Source organism: Myxocyprinus asiaticus, chromosome 7 (genome assembly GCF_019703515.2).
Source record: "Myxocyprinus asiaticus isolate MX2 ecotype Aquarium Trade chromosome 7, UBuf_Myxa_2, whole genome shotgun sequence".
Lineage (NCBI taxonomy): Eukaryota > Metazoa > Chordata > Actinopteri > Cypriniformes > Catostomidae > Myxocyprinus > Myxocyprinus asiaticus.
Window position 1 is genome coordinate 23,632,560 of NC_059350.1, and position 15,290 is coordinate 23,647,849.

At 43.9% G+C, this 15,290-nt stretch overlaps 1 protein-coding gene across 4 annotated transcripts in view; it reads right to left on the bottom strand.

Moving 5' to 3' along the window:
• The window catches only part of LOC127444307 (neuroligin-4, X-linked-like), a 145,049-nt gene that overhangs the window by 102,564 nt on the left and 27,195 nt on the right, over positions 1 to 15,290 (bottom strand). For 2 of the 4 annotated variants that reach the window (XM_051703584.1, XM_051703582.1), the window contains exon 3: positions 7,043 to 7,102. The exons of 1 other annotated variant lie outside the window; for it this stretch is intronic. In XM_051703584.1, coding sequence (XP_051559544.1) covers positions 7,043 to 7,102 — 60 coding nt within the window. Of the gene's footprint in view, positions 1 to 7,042; positions 7,103 to 8,678; positions 8,708 to 15,290 lie in introns of those variants that run through there. One more of the 4 variants, XM_051703585.1, reaches the window with a different exon arrangement.

The following is a 15,290-nucleotide window of genomic DNA, read 5'->3' on the forward strand; positions in this document are numbered from 1 at the left end:
AACACACACACACACACATCCTCACACACACAGAATGGTCTGCTGCAGAGTTGGCACAATCCTCCAGTGCCTGTGGGCAGGCGAGCAGAATTAAAGGCAAGTCTGTGTATCGTTCTCCCCCGCAAAAGAAAACAGTGTGAAGGGGAGAGAGGGAAACAAAGGGAGAGAGAGAGAGAGAGAGAGAGTGAGAGAGAAAAAGAAAGAGAGGGAGAGGTAGAAAACAACCCGACGTGACAGGTGATTAATCTCGGGTTGGGTTCTGAGTGGGTGCCAGGCAGCACACTAATGTGAATGCATCTATTTTGCAGCTCTTTGCTGGTGTACAACTTTCAGCGTCGCACAGCCTTTATTGCACTGGACCGTCAGCAAGGCCACAACCTCCTGTCCAACACTCCGCCTCTCAGCCAGCCAAACTAATAGCTGCACAAGGGCTTCTGGCTTAGTGGAGATGTTACACAAGCTTTGAGTTGATGTTTCACTCCTTTAAACTGGTCTAGGATGAGCTTTGCTGACCCAAAATTAACTACCGTAACTACCATACTGACAATAAAATCTTCATACAACATGATTACCCAGTAGGCACTAGTTAGGTACTGATACTGGTGGGATTAAAGGGGTTAATATTTAAAAGCTTTGCAAAGGCAAAAACCAAGTAAATACACATTTTGTCAGAACTGAGTGATGACTAAAATTGTGTCTTTTAGACTATAGTCGTTTTCACATATACAGCCTTTTCCGATAAATGAATGCCATTTTTACGTTTAGAGGTCATGTGTGAACAGGACCCATTGGGAAATACTGGTAAACCAGCTCTGGCAATTTCCTGTAATGAGTAGTAAAAGTAGTAACATTACTGGTTTTGATGCTATGAGTGAACAAAACTGTAAGAATAACTGTATGTGCATGTACAATGTCAGGGCAGGCTGACATAAGAAGTCTGCTTTGAGCCAATCACAAATTTCTTATGGAGATGATGCAATTACTCTGGGCCGTTTAATGCCTGTGAATTAAATAATAAAATAAAAAAAAATAATAAAATGTAATCAAACTGGACAGATAGTGCTTAGGCTACAGGAAAAAGTAATTTTGTTACTAATGACAAAATAAGTAGCCTCCTTTGGGAATGAGGTATAGACAGGACCAAAAGCCAGATGATCACAGAATGTAATGGGCATTTTGGTGCTGATGTGTGAATGGTAGCAAAAAAAAAGATACAAGGCGGTAAGCTTTTGCATGTTTGAATAGCAGATGTGGTACATTTACCAGAAAAGGAAATCAAGCAATTTTACTGCATTTTACTATTTAATGTGTTTCATGTGTGAAAGTGACTTATGATTTGCCCTGTGACAAACAGGTTTGGCTCAACTATGCTCAGATTCAAGATAACGGAATGTGAAAATAGAAGTAACTACAAAATTCATACTTAAACATTTCTCAGCTCTCAGTCAGCCGTGTTTCTCAGTTTCACTGCTGGTGTAGTTACTGCATTTTGCTTTGGAAGGGAGTGGAACTTTCCAGAAACACATTAAGAGAATAGAATAGTGCCATGAACGTGTTAAACTTCGATGCAGATGCACATTTCTGGGCTCTTCACAGCAAAACCCACAGACATAGGCTACGTTCACATTGCAGCTGAATGTGACCCAAATCTGATTTTCTGCACAAATCAGATTTTTTTCTTTTTTTGTAAGGTTGTTCACATGACATTTTAAATGTAGCCCGTATCAGATACTGGTCTGAACAGCCGACTGACCTGCATGCGTAGGCTATAACACTCCCTGAGCATGATTATAACAAACTCAGGCATGTTCATCATTATAATATGAATAATGCATTAAATTACATTTACAATTGTAATTAGCTGTTTTTTTTTTTTTTTGTTTGTTTGTTTTTTTAAGATAGGATATTTAATGCCTATATATCAAATAATATACTACCATCAAGTGATGGAGACCCTCTTGATGTATTAAGTATATGTATTAAGTATTTTCAAATAAAGTAATTTGCCTTCATATGGTGCAATTTGATTATCAGAGTGTAATATTACTTAAGAGCGAAACACACCATAAAATCGAAGAACAGCAGGAAAAATAGCATATTATACTGTATATGTAAGGTAAGAAGAGTTGTTATCTATAATTATTTCAGAGTTCCATTGACTTGCTTGCATTCACATTTTGATACAGTTTGAGAAATATAAAAACTGTGTTTTCTGTGTGAATGACACGAGCAAAGAACACTGTTACATAAATGTATCTCCGTATCTTTTCATGCGCATGTTTTACGTGTTTTCCAAACGAATCGCTGAACCTAACAGCTGAGCCTATAATTGTATTTTCTTTCTTTAAGAAGGAAATGAATTCATTACCTAGAAAATATATGACTCACAATTAAAAGTTTTAAACAATATCACATCTATATATGCTGGAAATCAAGTGCACAAATGACAAATGTTGAATTAGATTGATGTAAAAATCACAATAAACCTGACCTGGCTGTTCACACTGAATGCACATTGGAAAAAATCAGATATGTATTCAATTTATTTCCACATATGAAATTGTTCCAGATCGGATTTGAAAATGTCAGGTTCAAAGCGATTTTGGATGTTCACAACAGATCTATGTCACGTGTGTGAAAAAAAAAAAAAAAAAAAAAAAATTGGGCCACATTCAACTGCGGTGTGTGCGTAGTCGTTTAAAAAAGGCAGAACATTCACATGTTGTATTCTGAGTGTGCCAAATCTCAGTTTGGATTTAACTGGAAACATTTTGGCAAACATTTTGGCTCTTGGGCAATGCTAAAGGGGCCAGAGTCCACTCTATCCCCATCCTGTAAGTCCCCAGAGCATCAGCAGCTTAGATGGTCCATTTTTCGTTTTGTCTGTGGCATTGCACTGTGAAAAGGAGAGACAGGTAAAGAGGATGAGAACATGAGAGACAGAAAGAAAGTGAAAGGAAAAGATAGATAGAGAGCAAGAGCGTCAAAGATACAGAGATAAAGGGAAGGGAGAGAGAAAGGAAAGAAAGGAAAGCGAGAGAGAGTGAGTGGGGGTGACTCTGCAGTGCACACACCCTGGACATTCATCATTGCCAGGACAGGCCGAGGAGGATAATATATTCCTTCATGTGCTGCACAGCACAGCACACATTACTCATCTTTATACAGAGCGAGAAAGAGAGAGAGAGAGGGAGAGAGAGTAAAAGAGCTGAATTCTTCATTAGACTCAACAGTTCTTATTAAGTGTTAGTAGGGGAGGAAGGCATTAATGACCATGCAGTGCACTGGACATGTTTCCACTGTACATTGCTGAGCTGCTCAGCTGATCTGTTCAGCTGTAACACAGATTGTAATTCATAGTAATGCAGCGTGGCCAAAACATGGCTATACTACATCATTAAGGGCAATTGCATGATGATTATTCGTCAGACTTCAGCCCATCATCAAGCTGAAGTCAACTGTGGCTTCTGGATACGAGCTTTATTTAGTATTCATGTACTGCTACTGGGTCTCAAATGTAAGCATTCAACATCAACCTTTAATAAAGCTGTTACAGAAATGCCGTAGGTCCCCATTCAGAACCCATGTTAAACAATTAAGGCATGGTTGACAAGTGATATTCTTTCATTCGTTCGTTTCCAAATGAAAGCTCTTTCTCTCTCTGTACAGGCTCAAGTCTTAAGAGCGCCATCCTTTCAAAGGGACTACAGAGGAAGAGAACAGCTCTCCTTTTCATATCTATACATTTCAAAGGTCTTTCTGAGTTAGTTTTAAATGTGGCAGGAAATTGCAGAGGCTGCTGCATTGCTGTAGGGTGATTTTGCAGGGGAGTCTTATGGCATAGGTACGGCCTCAAGGGAGCCAGGGAGAGTAATTCATCGCCACTGCAGATGTTCACACAGACAGAGCGCATCGATCCTGCACTCCTGAAAACACCATCTCCGTCTCTTCAGCACAAGGAGCGCTTGGTGGGTGTACTTAAGAGACTTAAGGCTGTTTGCTTTTAAACTAGCCCTATTTAAACCTAAAGATTAAAAAGGCATTTTCACCTCTTGTTAAATATTATGATAACATCTAAACGACTTCTGTATTCAGTCAAAAGGGATTTGTGGCCAAGGTTCTTTATTTTATAACTTATATATTTTATTTTATGTTTAACATCTTGGCACCTGATGAAAAACATGCAAATTTTTCCCTGAATCTAAACTAATGCTACATTTTTAGATTGTAAAGCACAATTATATATGAGAGTTTGACTCAAACTACAGGTACAGTGTTAAAATGCATTTTTTTACCTTAACGGTACGTGTTCACTGGAGCAGAAGAAATCCGCTCAGCCTTGCTCACAATGCTCGAGAGCTGCTGCTTTGAAGCATGTTTGTAATATGTACAGCGAGTGCGTATTGTCTAACATTGTTTTCAGAACACAACCAATTAAATCATCATACAAATGCACAATTTCAAGTGGAAAGATGCCAACAGTGCTGTATAAAAACAGTGTTGAATTATTACACTTTTGCTTACCCAACCACAGTACTGTCACAATTAATGCGTGCAATCACCACTTGAAGTCTAATTAAATCACTGAATCCAGGAGAAACTCAAGCATTAAAGGTATTTTAAAGCGCTTATGACAGATGTCACCGCTTCAGCTCATAGTGATTGGCTGTCGCCCGGCGTTTCTCAACTTTTTTAAAGCCCTCGGCCATTCTCCATGCTTGATCTGCTCTGCTGTCAATCCCACAATCCTCTGCATGAGCGTGGTGCTTGACTCCCATAGGAATGTACAGACAACGCCCACTCAGCTCTGCTCAAAATGCTCCAGTGGACATGTACGGTAAGAGTCTATTTCTACCTTATCAAATCCATAAAAATAACTTTTATTGATGCAATCCAATGTAGTCAGGTTGTGTAATTCATTAAATCATGCTGCTGACTAGAATAAAACTAGTTAATTTAGATGTTACCTCAAAAAAAAAAAAAAAAAGTTTTTAAACAGTGGTAGGACCTATTGAATGTGCTTTTTATTATATCTCAAAATAGTCAAAGTAAAGGCCAAAGTATACTTTGCATGTCCGCGTTGCTGATCACTCCGTGCACAGTATGCGTGATGCAAATTTCGTCATAAGCACAGCTGCACGGCGCTCAGATTTTCTTGACTCGCGGACTCAGTCTTCATCTATGTGCATCATCGGCGCATGCGCCGGCCATTGACTGTGCTAAAAGAGTGTCACAAATTAGCTGTAGTCGGTAAACTGATGGCTTTCAATGAGAAACCTTTCATGATATTATGGGGTATGATTTTCAATTTGAACTCAGCAACATTTATTTGTTTGCAGTGGGTAATGTGTATTCTGTGCACATTTCGCTTTGCTGAATTGACGTATTTCTTTCCAGGTACTGTATGTTCCAAGTCTTACAAAGCCATATGATTGCTTTTTGTGGGGAACAGGCCCATATTTAATCTTTATAAAAAAAAAAAAATTTATTCAATGATTATGGTCCCTAGCCACCATAAAAATTCCCGCACTTATTTAAACATAAAAACAAATTGCCGCTTCAAGAAGCGTTACGACACAGGTTTGACATCAGTTATGTGAAATGCTATTGGCTCACATGTCTTATGACCGATTGTAACATGCTAAAGTTTAGATGTGAATGTGATATGCCTTCATGGAGGGGAAGATTTTCTGTAATTATTGTAAAAACTTAAGTTTTACTTTGTTCCTCACATATACTGTAGCTACTTTGTGGCTTCAGAAGACTCGGAGTACAGCATGAGTCATTTGGAATACTTTTATAGTGCTATAATTATTGTAACTGTACTTTAATCTGCCTGTTACATGTTTTATATCATTGAGAGGTTAGGTTTAAGGTTAGATCTCAAATATAGATATGGTAGTAGCCTATAATGTAACTTAACTAATATTTTTTCTTTGTATGATACGTAAATATATATTGCAGTTAAAAAATGCAGTAATATCCGAAGTTTGAAGTTGCGACTGCCCTGGGCTAAACAATGCTGAGGGGCGCTTTTGGAGTTTATATAGTGATGTGCAGTGCTCTTGCACAAGTGGCATTATATGACACCATGGGAGTGAGAACGAGTGGTTAAAAATGCTACCTGTAGTAGCTCTCCCAGCAAATGTACAGAGGGCAATCAAACTGTAAAGCATGCCTGGACAGCACCAATCAATGTCCACATATATCACTCACAGATCATGACAGCTGACTCCCCAACAGCAACTTCACAAACAATAGTGGAATCCACAACAGCAATTCATCAAACATGTCATACACAACATGAAAAAAACCTTCATGTCATTTACCCAATATAAATCAATTACATTACCATACATGTATGGGTATCACTGACCTGCCTCTGTGCTGCCTAGAGAACTACGAAATACTCCATTGCTTTCATTCATCCAGCTCTACCCTTTCTCAGCGCCTTAAAATGCATCATGTCTTACAAATGCTATTTGTCCAAGTATAATGGCATGCAAAGGAGCAAGCCATTAATATTACAGTGAGAAGAGTTGCTACTACACTGCATCTGACAGGAGTTACAAATGAACAGATTTTCACTGTCAAAACAATACAGGTTAGTGCTCATGCTTCACCGGGCAATGAAGGAAAAAACAGAGGGGGAAAATAAGGGAAATATGACTGTTTAATAATTACTTCTAGTGGGAGAAAAATAGCATGCATATTTTTAGTCAACCGTCTTTCACTTTGCAGCACTGGGAGAAGGTAATGTCTATGTGAGAACCAGTGTTATTTTAGGAATGTTCTTAAGCCAACATTAGCTTTTCACAAATTCCTTCAACAATGTGCTAGGAAACTCCAAAGAGGAAAGAGGTGTCAAAAAAGGGGGTCCAAGATGTGCTTAATGATGGTGCACTTTGATGGGCAAAAAAAATAAAAAATAAAAAATTACATTAATTAAAGGACAAATTGATAGGTTTCGCTTTCATGCACAAGTATCAGGCTGGTTTCTCTCTTTGTCTCAAGGAAAAATGGGAAAAGACATAAAAAATACCTTTATGTTCGCCACCCTCATTATTGGTGAAATCATCGCCTTTGACTGTTTTGGCTCCTACTGTCAACAACAGGGGAAAAGTAAAGAGGATAAAGGTGGGAAAAGATTTTACAAAACAGCAGCTTACAAAAAGGTCATATTTCAAAAATGATTTGTTTGAAGTTCAAGAAAATCTGGTGAGAACATAACTGTTGTAACACCATGATGATAAACATTATGAAATATTAATTTGTTATTAGGGCAAGGGAAAAGTAGTTAGTAGTATAGTAGTATGATAGTATATATACTTTGTGATGAACATATTTCTTTTTATTTTATAATGAGAAATATGATGGTTGATTTTTTATTTTATATATATATATATATATATATATATATATACATATATATAAAATAAAAAATCAACCATCATATTTCTCATTATAAAATAAAAAGAAATATATTCATCACAAAGTCTTAAATGTTAACCATTTTTATTTATTTATTTATTTTTTGCCAAGGAAAAATTAAGTGTCTAGACCAAAAAAAAAAATAAGTGAATAAAGAAAAATTATTTCTTTTAGCAACTGAGAAAGGAGTATAATAGTATTTCTGTAAATGACCGTGGCTTATTAAATATACAGCACTGTGTGTTAACATTGGCTCACACCGAGAGAGCATGCTGGTTCCAATATTCACTCAGTTAACAGGATTGTGAGATGTCAAGCTGTACAAACAAAAGCAAGTAGTATGTAAATAACTAGATTGTGAACAGCACACCTACCCTGCTGGGCCATAAGCACTACACTACAGGGATTATGAGATTGGACTGAAAAAACAACATTTAATAACCTTGCCAAAAGGTGATTAAGCGACATATAGTGTATTTGTGAACAAACTAATTAAACAGTGCACACTTATAGTATATCATGAGTATATATACATGCCCCCTTTTTTTTTTGTTAGATCAGGAGTAGCGTAAGATATGATACGTAAAAGGTACCACAGTTGTTGTGTTCTTGTCTGTCCTGTAGCTAATTACATCTCCAAATGTTTTTCTTTTTCTTTTCTTTTTTTTTCTTTTTTTTTTTTTTTATGTAATCCCCAAAGGTTAAGAAATTACACAACCCCAGATTTGCATTTCTTTCAAATGCTTTTAGCTGTCTAAGTGACAGGTCAATAATGATATCAGAGTAAAGTGAGTTTACTGTGATTTTTACTGAGATTGAGTATTTGAGAATATTGTGTAACATAAAACAATGAATGGCACATTAACATCATTTCAAGTTTAGGTGCTTAGAAATATTCTCTTTTCAGTGCTTTTGTTATTCAGTACAATGAGAAAATGTGTAAAGGGTCTGAATAGTTTTGAAAGTCTGTAAAAGATGAGGCGAGAAGCAGTTTTCCTTCTTAAGGTGAGGCTTTATTTTTCCTCTTCGCCACACCACTTTACAGTTTTCCTTTTAAGCACTAAGCTAAACACTATCACACACTGCTTTCACAAATAAACTTTCACTACTAACAATCCTTGCTCTGGCTCGGCTCTATCATGTCCAGTCTCTCTCCCCGACTAAGTGCTGTGTCGCTCTGTTTATGCCGCTCTCCCCGTGCTCACTGAAATTAGAGACAGGTGTTTGACATAATTTAGCGCCCTTACCGCTTTCTCTCTCTCCGGAGAGATGCTTGACCACACCCCCGCTGCCACATATCCCCACCGCCCGACTCAGGCCGGGGCGGCATCCAGCCTGCCTACCACTCCCCCCCCCATTCCTGGAAAGGTAGTCGGCGACAGCCATCTGCGCTCCCGATCTGTGGACCACCTTGAACTTAAATGGCTGAAGAGCCAGATACCAACGGGTGATCCAGGCGTTACTATCTTTCATGCGGTGGAGCCACTGGAGTGGAGCATTATCCGAGCAGAGTGTGAAGGCCAGTCCCAGCAGGTAGTATCGGAAAGTGAGGACCGCCCACTTGATGGCAAGACACTCCTTTTCCACGGTGCTGTACTTAGTTTCCCTTAACGAGAGCTTACGGCTAATGTACAGCACTGGGCGCTCCTCCCCCTCCACCACCTGCGAGAGTACGGCCCCCAGCCCCCTGTCTGAAGCATCTGTCTGTAAAATAAAAGGGAGAGAGAAGTCAGGTGAATGTAAAAGCGGCCCCCCGCAAAGTGCAGCTTTAACTTGCGTGAACGCCTGTTGACACTGCTTCGTCCACTGGACCGGGTCTGGAGCTCCCTTTTTAGTGAGATCAGTGGGCTGGTGATGTCCGAATAATTGGGTACGAACCTTCTATAATAGCCAGCCAGCCCCAGGAACTGTCTCACCCCCTTTTTGGTCTTGGGTCTCGGGCAGGTCGCAATCGCCGCTGTCTTGTCAATTTGGGGACGCACTGCCCGTGGCCCAAGTGGAACCCCAGATACCGTACCTCCACCCGTCCAATCGTGCACTTCTTCGGGTTCGCTGTGAGTCCCGCTCGGCGCAGCGATCTCAGAACCGCCCTCAGATGTTGCATATGCCGCTGCCAATCATTGCTATAAATGATGATGTCGTCTAAATAGGCAGCGGTGTAAGCTGAATGCGGTCTGAGGATTCGGTCCATGAGATGCTGAAATGTAGCTGGGGCCCCAAACAAACCAAACGGAAGTGTCACAAATTGGTGTAATCCAAACGGTGTGGAGAAGGCGGTTTTCTCACGGGAAATTGGTGTCAAGGGGATCTGCCAATAACCCTTCCTCAAATCCAATGTCGAATAAAAACGAGCAGTGCCCAACCGATCGAGCAACTCATCAATGCGAGGCATTGGATATGCATCAAATTTAGACACCGTGTTGACTTTCCTATAATCCACACAGAATCGCACAGATCCGTCGCTCTTAGGCACTAGAACAACTGGGCTGGACCAATCACTGTGGGATTCTTCTATTACCCCCATATCAAGCATCGCATCCAATTCTTCCCGAACAATTTTCTTTTTGTGTTTGGGTAATCAATAGGGGCGGCTACGTACCACCACCCCCGGCTCGGTCTCGATGTGGTGATGGATGAGGTTTGTGCATCCCGGTAGAGCGGAGAACACATCTGCAAACTCCTGTTGCAACCTAGCAACCTCTGCGAGTTGGATCGGTGAGAGATGGTCTCCGCAAATGACTGGGGTGAACTGTTTATGTTTTGAACTCACCTCCGGTCCGAGCTCCGCCTTCTCGGGAACTACCATAGCCAATGTAACGGGAACCGCCTCCCTCCACAATTTCAGGAGATTGAGGTGATATATTTGACGAGCGTACCCTCTATCGGTTCGTTTAACCTCATAATCGAGATCTCCCACTCGTCGTGTGACCTCAAAGGGCCCTTGCCACTTGGCGAGTAATTTGGAGCTCGATGTGGGAAGCAATACAAGTACTTTATCTCCCGGTGCAAATTTCCTTAGCTGAGTTCTCCTGTCATAGAGTCGGCGCTGTCGTTCTTGAGCTTGGAGCAAATTCTCCTGTGTTAGTTGCCCCAAAGTGTGGAGTTTTGCCCGAAGATCAAGAACGTACTGAATTTAATTTTTACTGTTTGAAGGTCCTTCCTCCCAGGCTTCTCGCAATACATCAAGCATGCCGCGTGGGCATCGCCCATACAGCAGCTCGAATGGGGAGAAGCCAGTGGAGGCTTGCAGGACCTCTCGTACTGCAAATAACAGGGGGTCGAGCCATTTATCCCAATTTCTAGAATCATCGTGCACGAACTTACGAATCATGTTTTTGAGGGTTTTATTAAATCGTTCCACCAGGCCATCCGTTTGAGGATGGTATACACTGGTGCAAATCGATTTAATATTTAACAACTCGTACAGTTCGCGTAGTGTTCGTGACATAAATGTTGTGCCCTGATCGGTGAGGATTTCTTTCGGAATCCCCACCCGGGAGATTATTTTGAAGAGTGCCTCCGCAGCACTGCATGCTGAGATGTTGCGAAGTGGCACTGCTTCCGGATATCGCGTTGCATATTCCACTAGGACCAATACAAAGCGATGTCCGCATGCTGACCGTTCTAATGGCCCGACGAGGTCCATTCAAATTCTCTCAAAGGGGACCTCGATCAGAGGGAGAGGGTGCAATGGCGCTTTTGGGGTGGCCGGTGGGTTAACCAGCTGGCATTCGCGGCATGCCGAACACCACCTGCGGACATCGCCGCCAATGCCCGGCCAACAGAAACGGGCTATTAGACGGTTCAATGTTTTCCTTTCTCCTAGGTGACCCGCCATGGGATTATAATGAGCCGCCTGGAATACCATTTCCCGACGGCTCCTTGGAATCAAAAGTTGGGTTGTATCCTCTTTGGTCTGAGTGTCCTGTGTCACTCGATACAACCACTCATTTATAATTGCAAAATAGGGGTATGAAAGGGCGATGTCATCGATGACTCTCACTTGGTCAAAGGCGTGTTTGAGTGTTTCGTCTCGCGACTGCTCCAAAGGGAAATCCCCGTCAGGGAATTCCCTGAGAAGGGGAGGGGCTGCAGCCTCTCCCCCTCTCTCGTCATCATGACATGGAGCTGTCGAGGACGGCTCCGGCTCCGCCTCCCCTGCCAGAGCATCGCACATCACACATCTCCCTATTTTCATACAGGACCCATCCGCGCAAATTCCCTTTAATAAAACTCTAAAATCAGGCCAATCAGTCCCCAAAATCAGCGGATGGGTGAGGCGGGAACTAACCACGGCCTCCACTCTATGTTTTTTCCCCCGAAATTTAATTGTCAGGGTCACCACCGGATACTTGTGAATATCCCCGTGTACACATTTCACCTTCACCGTTTTAGTTGTGACCAATGGCTCGGGTTGAACCAGGCGTTGGTGGATTTTGGTTTGATTACAACCGGTATCCACCAACGCTTGGTGAGTACCCCCCTTGACACTTACCGGTATCCGGTACGCTCCGGCCCGGTCGGGGGCAGCCTGTGGGAGGTCAGAGACCCGCACCACAATCCCCAGCTCCATCAGAGGACACTGATCTCGGAAGTGGCTCGGGTCTCCGCACCTCCAGCAGGCCGGCCCAGGCGCTACGCCTGCACTTTCGTCGGCGGGAGCCCCCCCTGAGGGGGAGAGCGGCGGGGCATTGGAGTAGGGGAAGGTGGTGTCGCCTCCCACACCCGGGGAACTGGTCTCAGGGGCTGAGGTCCTCCTCGTCTGCGTGGGGCAGGAACGGGACCTGGAGAGAGAGCAGAACGAGAGGAGAGAGGGGAGGGGGAAAAAACAGAGGGAGGAGAGAAAATGTAGGAGGGCTCTTCTGCCCTCGGGATCGCTGCCATGTGGTCCTCCGCAAGTTGGATAGCTTCCTCCAATGACGCCGGGCGGTGGCACTGGACCCACTCCGCCATCCCTTTTGGCAATCGATCTGTGAACTGTTCCAGTACCACCTGGTCGATAATTCCCTGGACGTCGCGAACCCCCTGCTAGCAGCCATCTTCGGCAGGCGTCACGGAGCCGCTGGGCAAAGGCAAACAGGCGGTCGGAGCTCTCCAACTTCAAGCTCCGGAAGAGTTGACGACTTTCCTCCGGAGTGCGACCAACCCGTTGCAAGATGGCTCTTTTCAAATCTCCGTAGGCCAGGAGGCTCGACGCTGGCAGTTGTTGAGCCGTGAGCTGGGCTTCCCCGGACAATAGTGGGATCAGTCGGGCTGCCCATTGGCCGAGCGGCCAGCCCCAGATCTCGGCGTTCCACTCAAACAAATCCAGGAAGGCCTCAGGGTCGTCCGCCACCCCCATTTTCTGTAATGCTGGCGGGGGTAACGGCGTGGGAGTGTCCGGGGTCGTGGCTGAGGACGCCTCCTGGCTGAGGAGGCTCCAGATCGCCTGCCGGTCCTCGGCTTGAGCATGCAGGAGCTCGACAAACCGGCGGTCTTGATCTTGTCGGAGCTCAAGCAGTGTCTGTTGGTGGCTCTGATGTAGGCTGGCGAGGGCTTGGAGGATGTCCGCCAAGCCCTCCATCCATCTTCGACCCAAACTTCAATCCCAGGTTTTGGCACCAGTGTAAAAGATGAGGCGAGAAGCAGTTTTCCTTCTTAAGGTGAGGCTTTATTTTTCCTCTTCGCCACACCACTTTACAGTTTTCCTTTTAAGCACTAAGCTAAACACTATCACACACTGCTTTCACAAATAAACTTTCACTACTAACAATTCTTGCTCTGGCTCGGCTCTGTCATGTCCAGTCTCTCTCCCCGACTAAGTGCTGTGTCGCTCTATTTATGCCGCTCTCCCCGTGCTCACTGAAATTAGAGACAGGTGTTAGACATAATTTAGCTCAGGTGTAAGCGCCCTTACCGCTTTCTCTCTCTCCAGAGAGATGCTTGACCACGCCCCCGCTGCCTCAAAGTCACTATCAGTGCCTGATATGCAATATCAGAACTTGTTTGATTACAAAATGTGCTTTTTTTTTGGACTTCTAAGTTCATGATTTGAATGCAATGCTGCCAAATGTCTGCAGAATATAGACTACAATCAAGAAATTGAAGTAGATGTAACAGTATAAGGATGGGCAAGGAAGAGGTGGGAACCGTCTGAATAGTCATCATAAGATTTTAATGCAAAACTCAACATAAAACAAACATAAACATAACACAAACAGACACACAAAATGCGGCCGCATGCGTCTCTCTCTCCCGAACCGATGTCTCTGGCCGCCCCTTATCTCGCTCTCCCGCTAATCAGCTCCATCACGGCCCAGCCACTCCCTCCTCCTCGTCACACTCCTCCCCCGACTGATTCAGGCCGGGGCGCCACCAGTCTGACTAACTCCCTCCCCATCTCTGGGGGGAGACGTTGCCCTTCCTGCTGTTCTGTCAGCCGGTGGTCCACCCCGCCTCCTGTGAACCTGGGGGGAGAGACGAGGGGAGGCATGGGGAGAGGGAAAGGGCGAGCGGAGACACAGAGAGAGAGAGAGAGAGAGAGAGAGAGAGAGAGAGAGAGAGAAAAGAACTTGCTCGCTGGCTCCCGGACGCACTGTCGCCCGGTCCTCAACCGCTCCTCCACCCTCTGGCAGATGCCAGCTCGCTCCTCCCCCAGCGGACGGCAGCGAGTTCTCCGGCCCCTGGTGGACGGAACCGCTCCTCCCCTTCTCTGCAGATGGCCGCGGTTCCTCCGGCTGTTGGCGGCTGGCAGCGACCCCTCCGTCCCCTGGCGGATGGCAGTGGCGAGGACTCCGCGACAGCGCATCCCTCCTTCAACCCGGGTTTCGGTACCACTGTAACAGGTAAATGATGGGCAAGGAGGAGGCGGGAACCAGCTGAACAATCAACATAAACTTTTAATGATAAAACACAACATAAAACATAAACGAACAGACACACATGCAACGTGGCCGTGTGCGTCCCTCTCCCGACCCGGCGTATCCGGCCGCCCCTTATTTCACTCTCCCACTGATCAGCTGATTCAGCACCGGCCATGCACCATCACGGCCCGGCCACGCCCTCCCCCTCGTCACAGCAAGGCAAACATGTAAAATATTAAATGTAACATTTACTGGTGTCAGAGTCACCACAGATTTTTCATTTGAGAATTAAAAGCCTATAGATTACATCTGGCCTTACTTATTTTTGGCAGATATTATGAAGTGTTATAAAATAATCTTGTAGTATTTGTCTAAGTATCATCAGTTGAAGTATCACTCTTTGAATCTGATTTATTTTAACACTGAATTGTATCACAACATTGCTAACTTAATTAAGTACACAACCTGCATGCTGCCATCTTTGCTCATGGGCTCTCAGTTCTGGGCACATCGTGTTTTGAGCCAGTCAACTAAACCATAAATGCCATGTGACTAATCACACTGGAGCCACAGGAAAATAATGTCCTGACATGCTAACAAGGCTGACTGGCTGATGGCAGCACAAGAACACGCAGTCTCAAGCCTTTCACTAGCATAATATGCAGCAGACAGGCAAAAGTCCATGTTACACTTTTAAGAGCCCTAACTGCCCATGCTAACCAGCCTAGTCTTGACCCCCGGTTCAACCTATTTGCATGTAAATGGGTAATACAGCCATTACAAATGCACTCATATCGCTACTGCTATGTAAAATCCTTTTGCAGTTCACTTATCTGTGAAGGGCAAGGGATACTCTAACAGGTTGCAGCATGTAGGAATGTGTGTGGTCCCATGCACATGATTGTGTGTATGTCCGTAGGTGTATGTGTACACCTGTGTAATTGAATGTGTGTGAATGTGTGTGTATGTGTGTGTGTGTGTGTGTGAACACATGGCCCCACGTGATGTGTCCCCCAG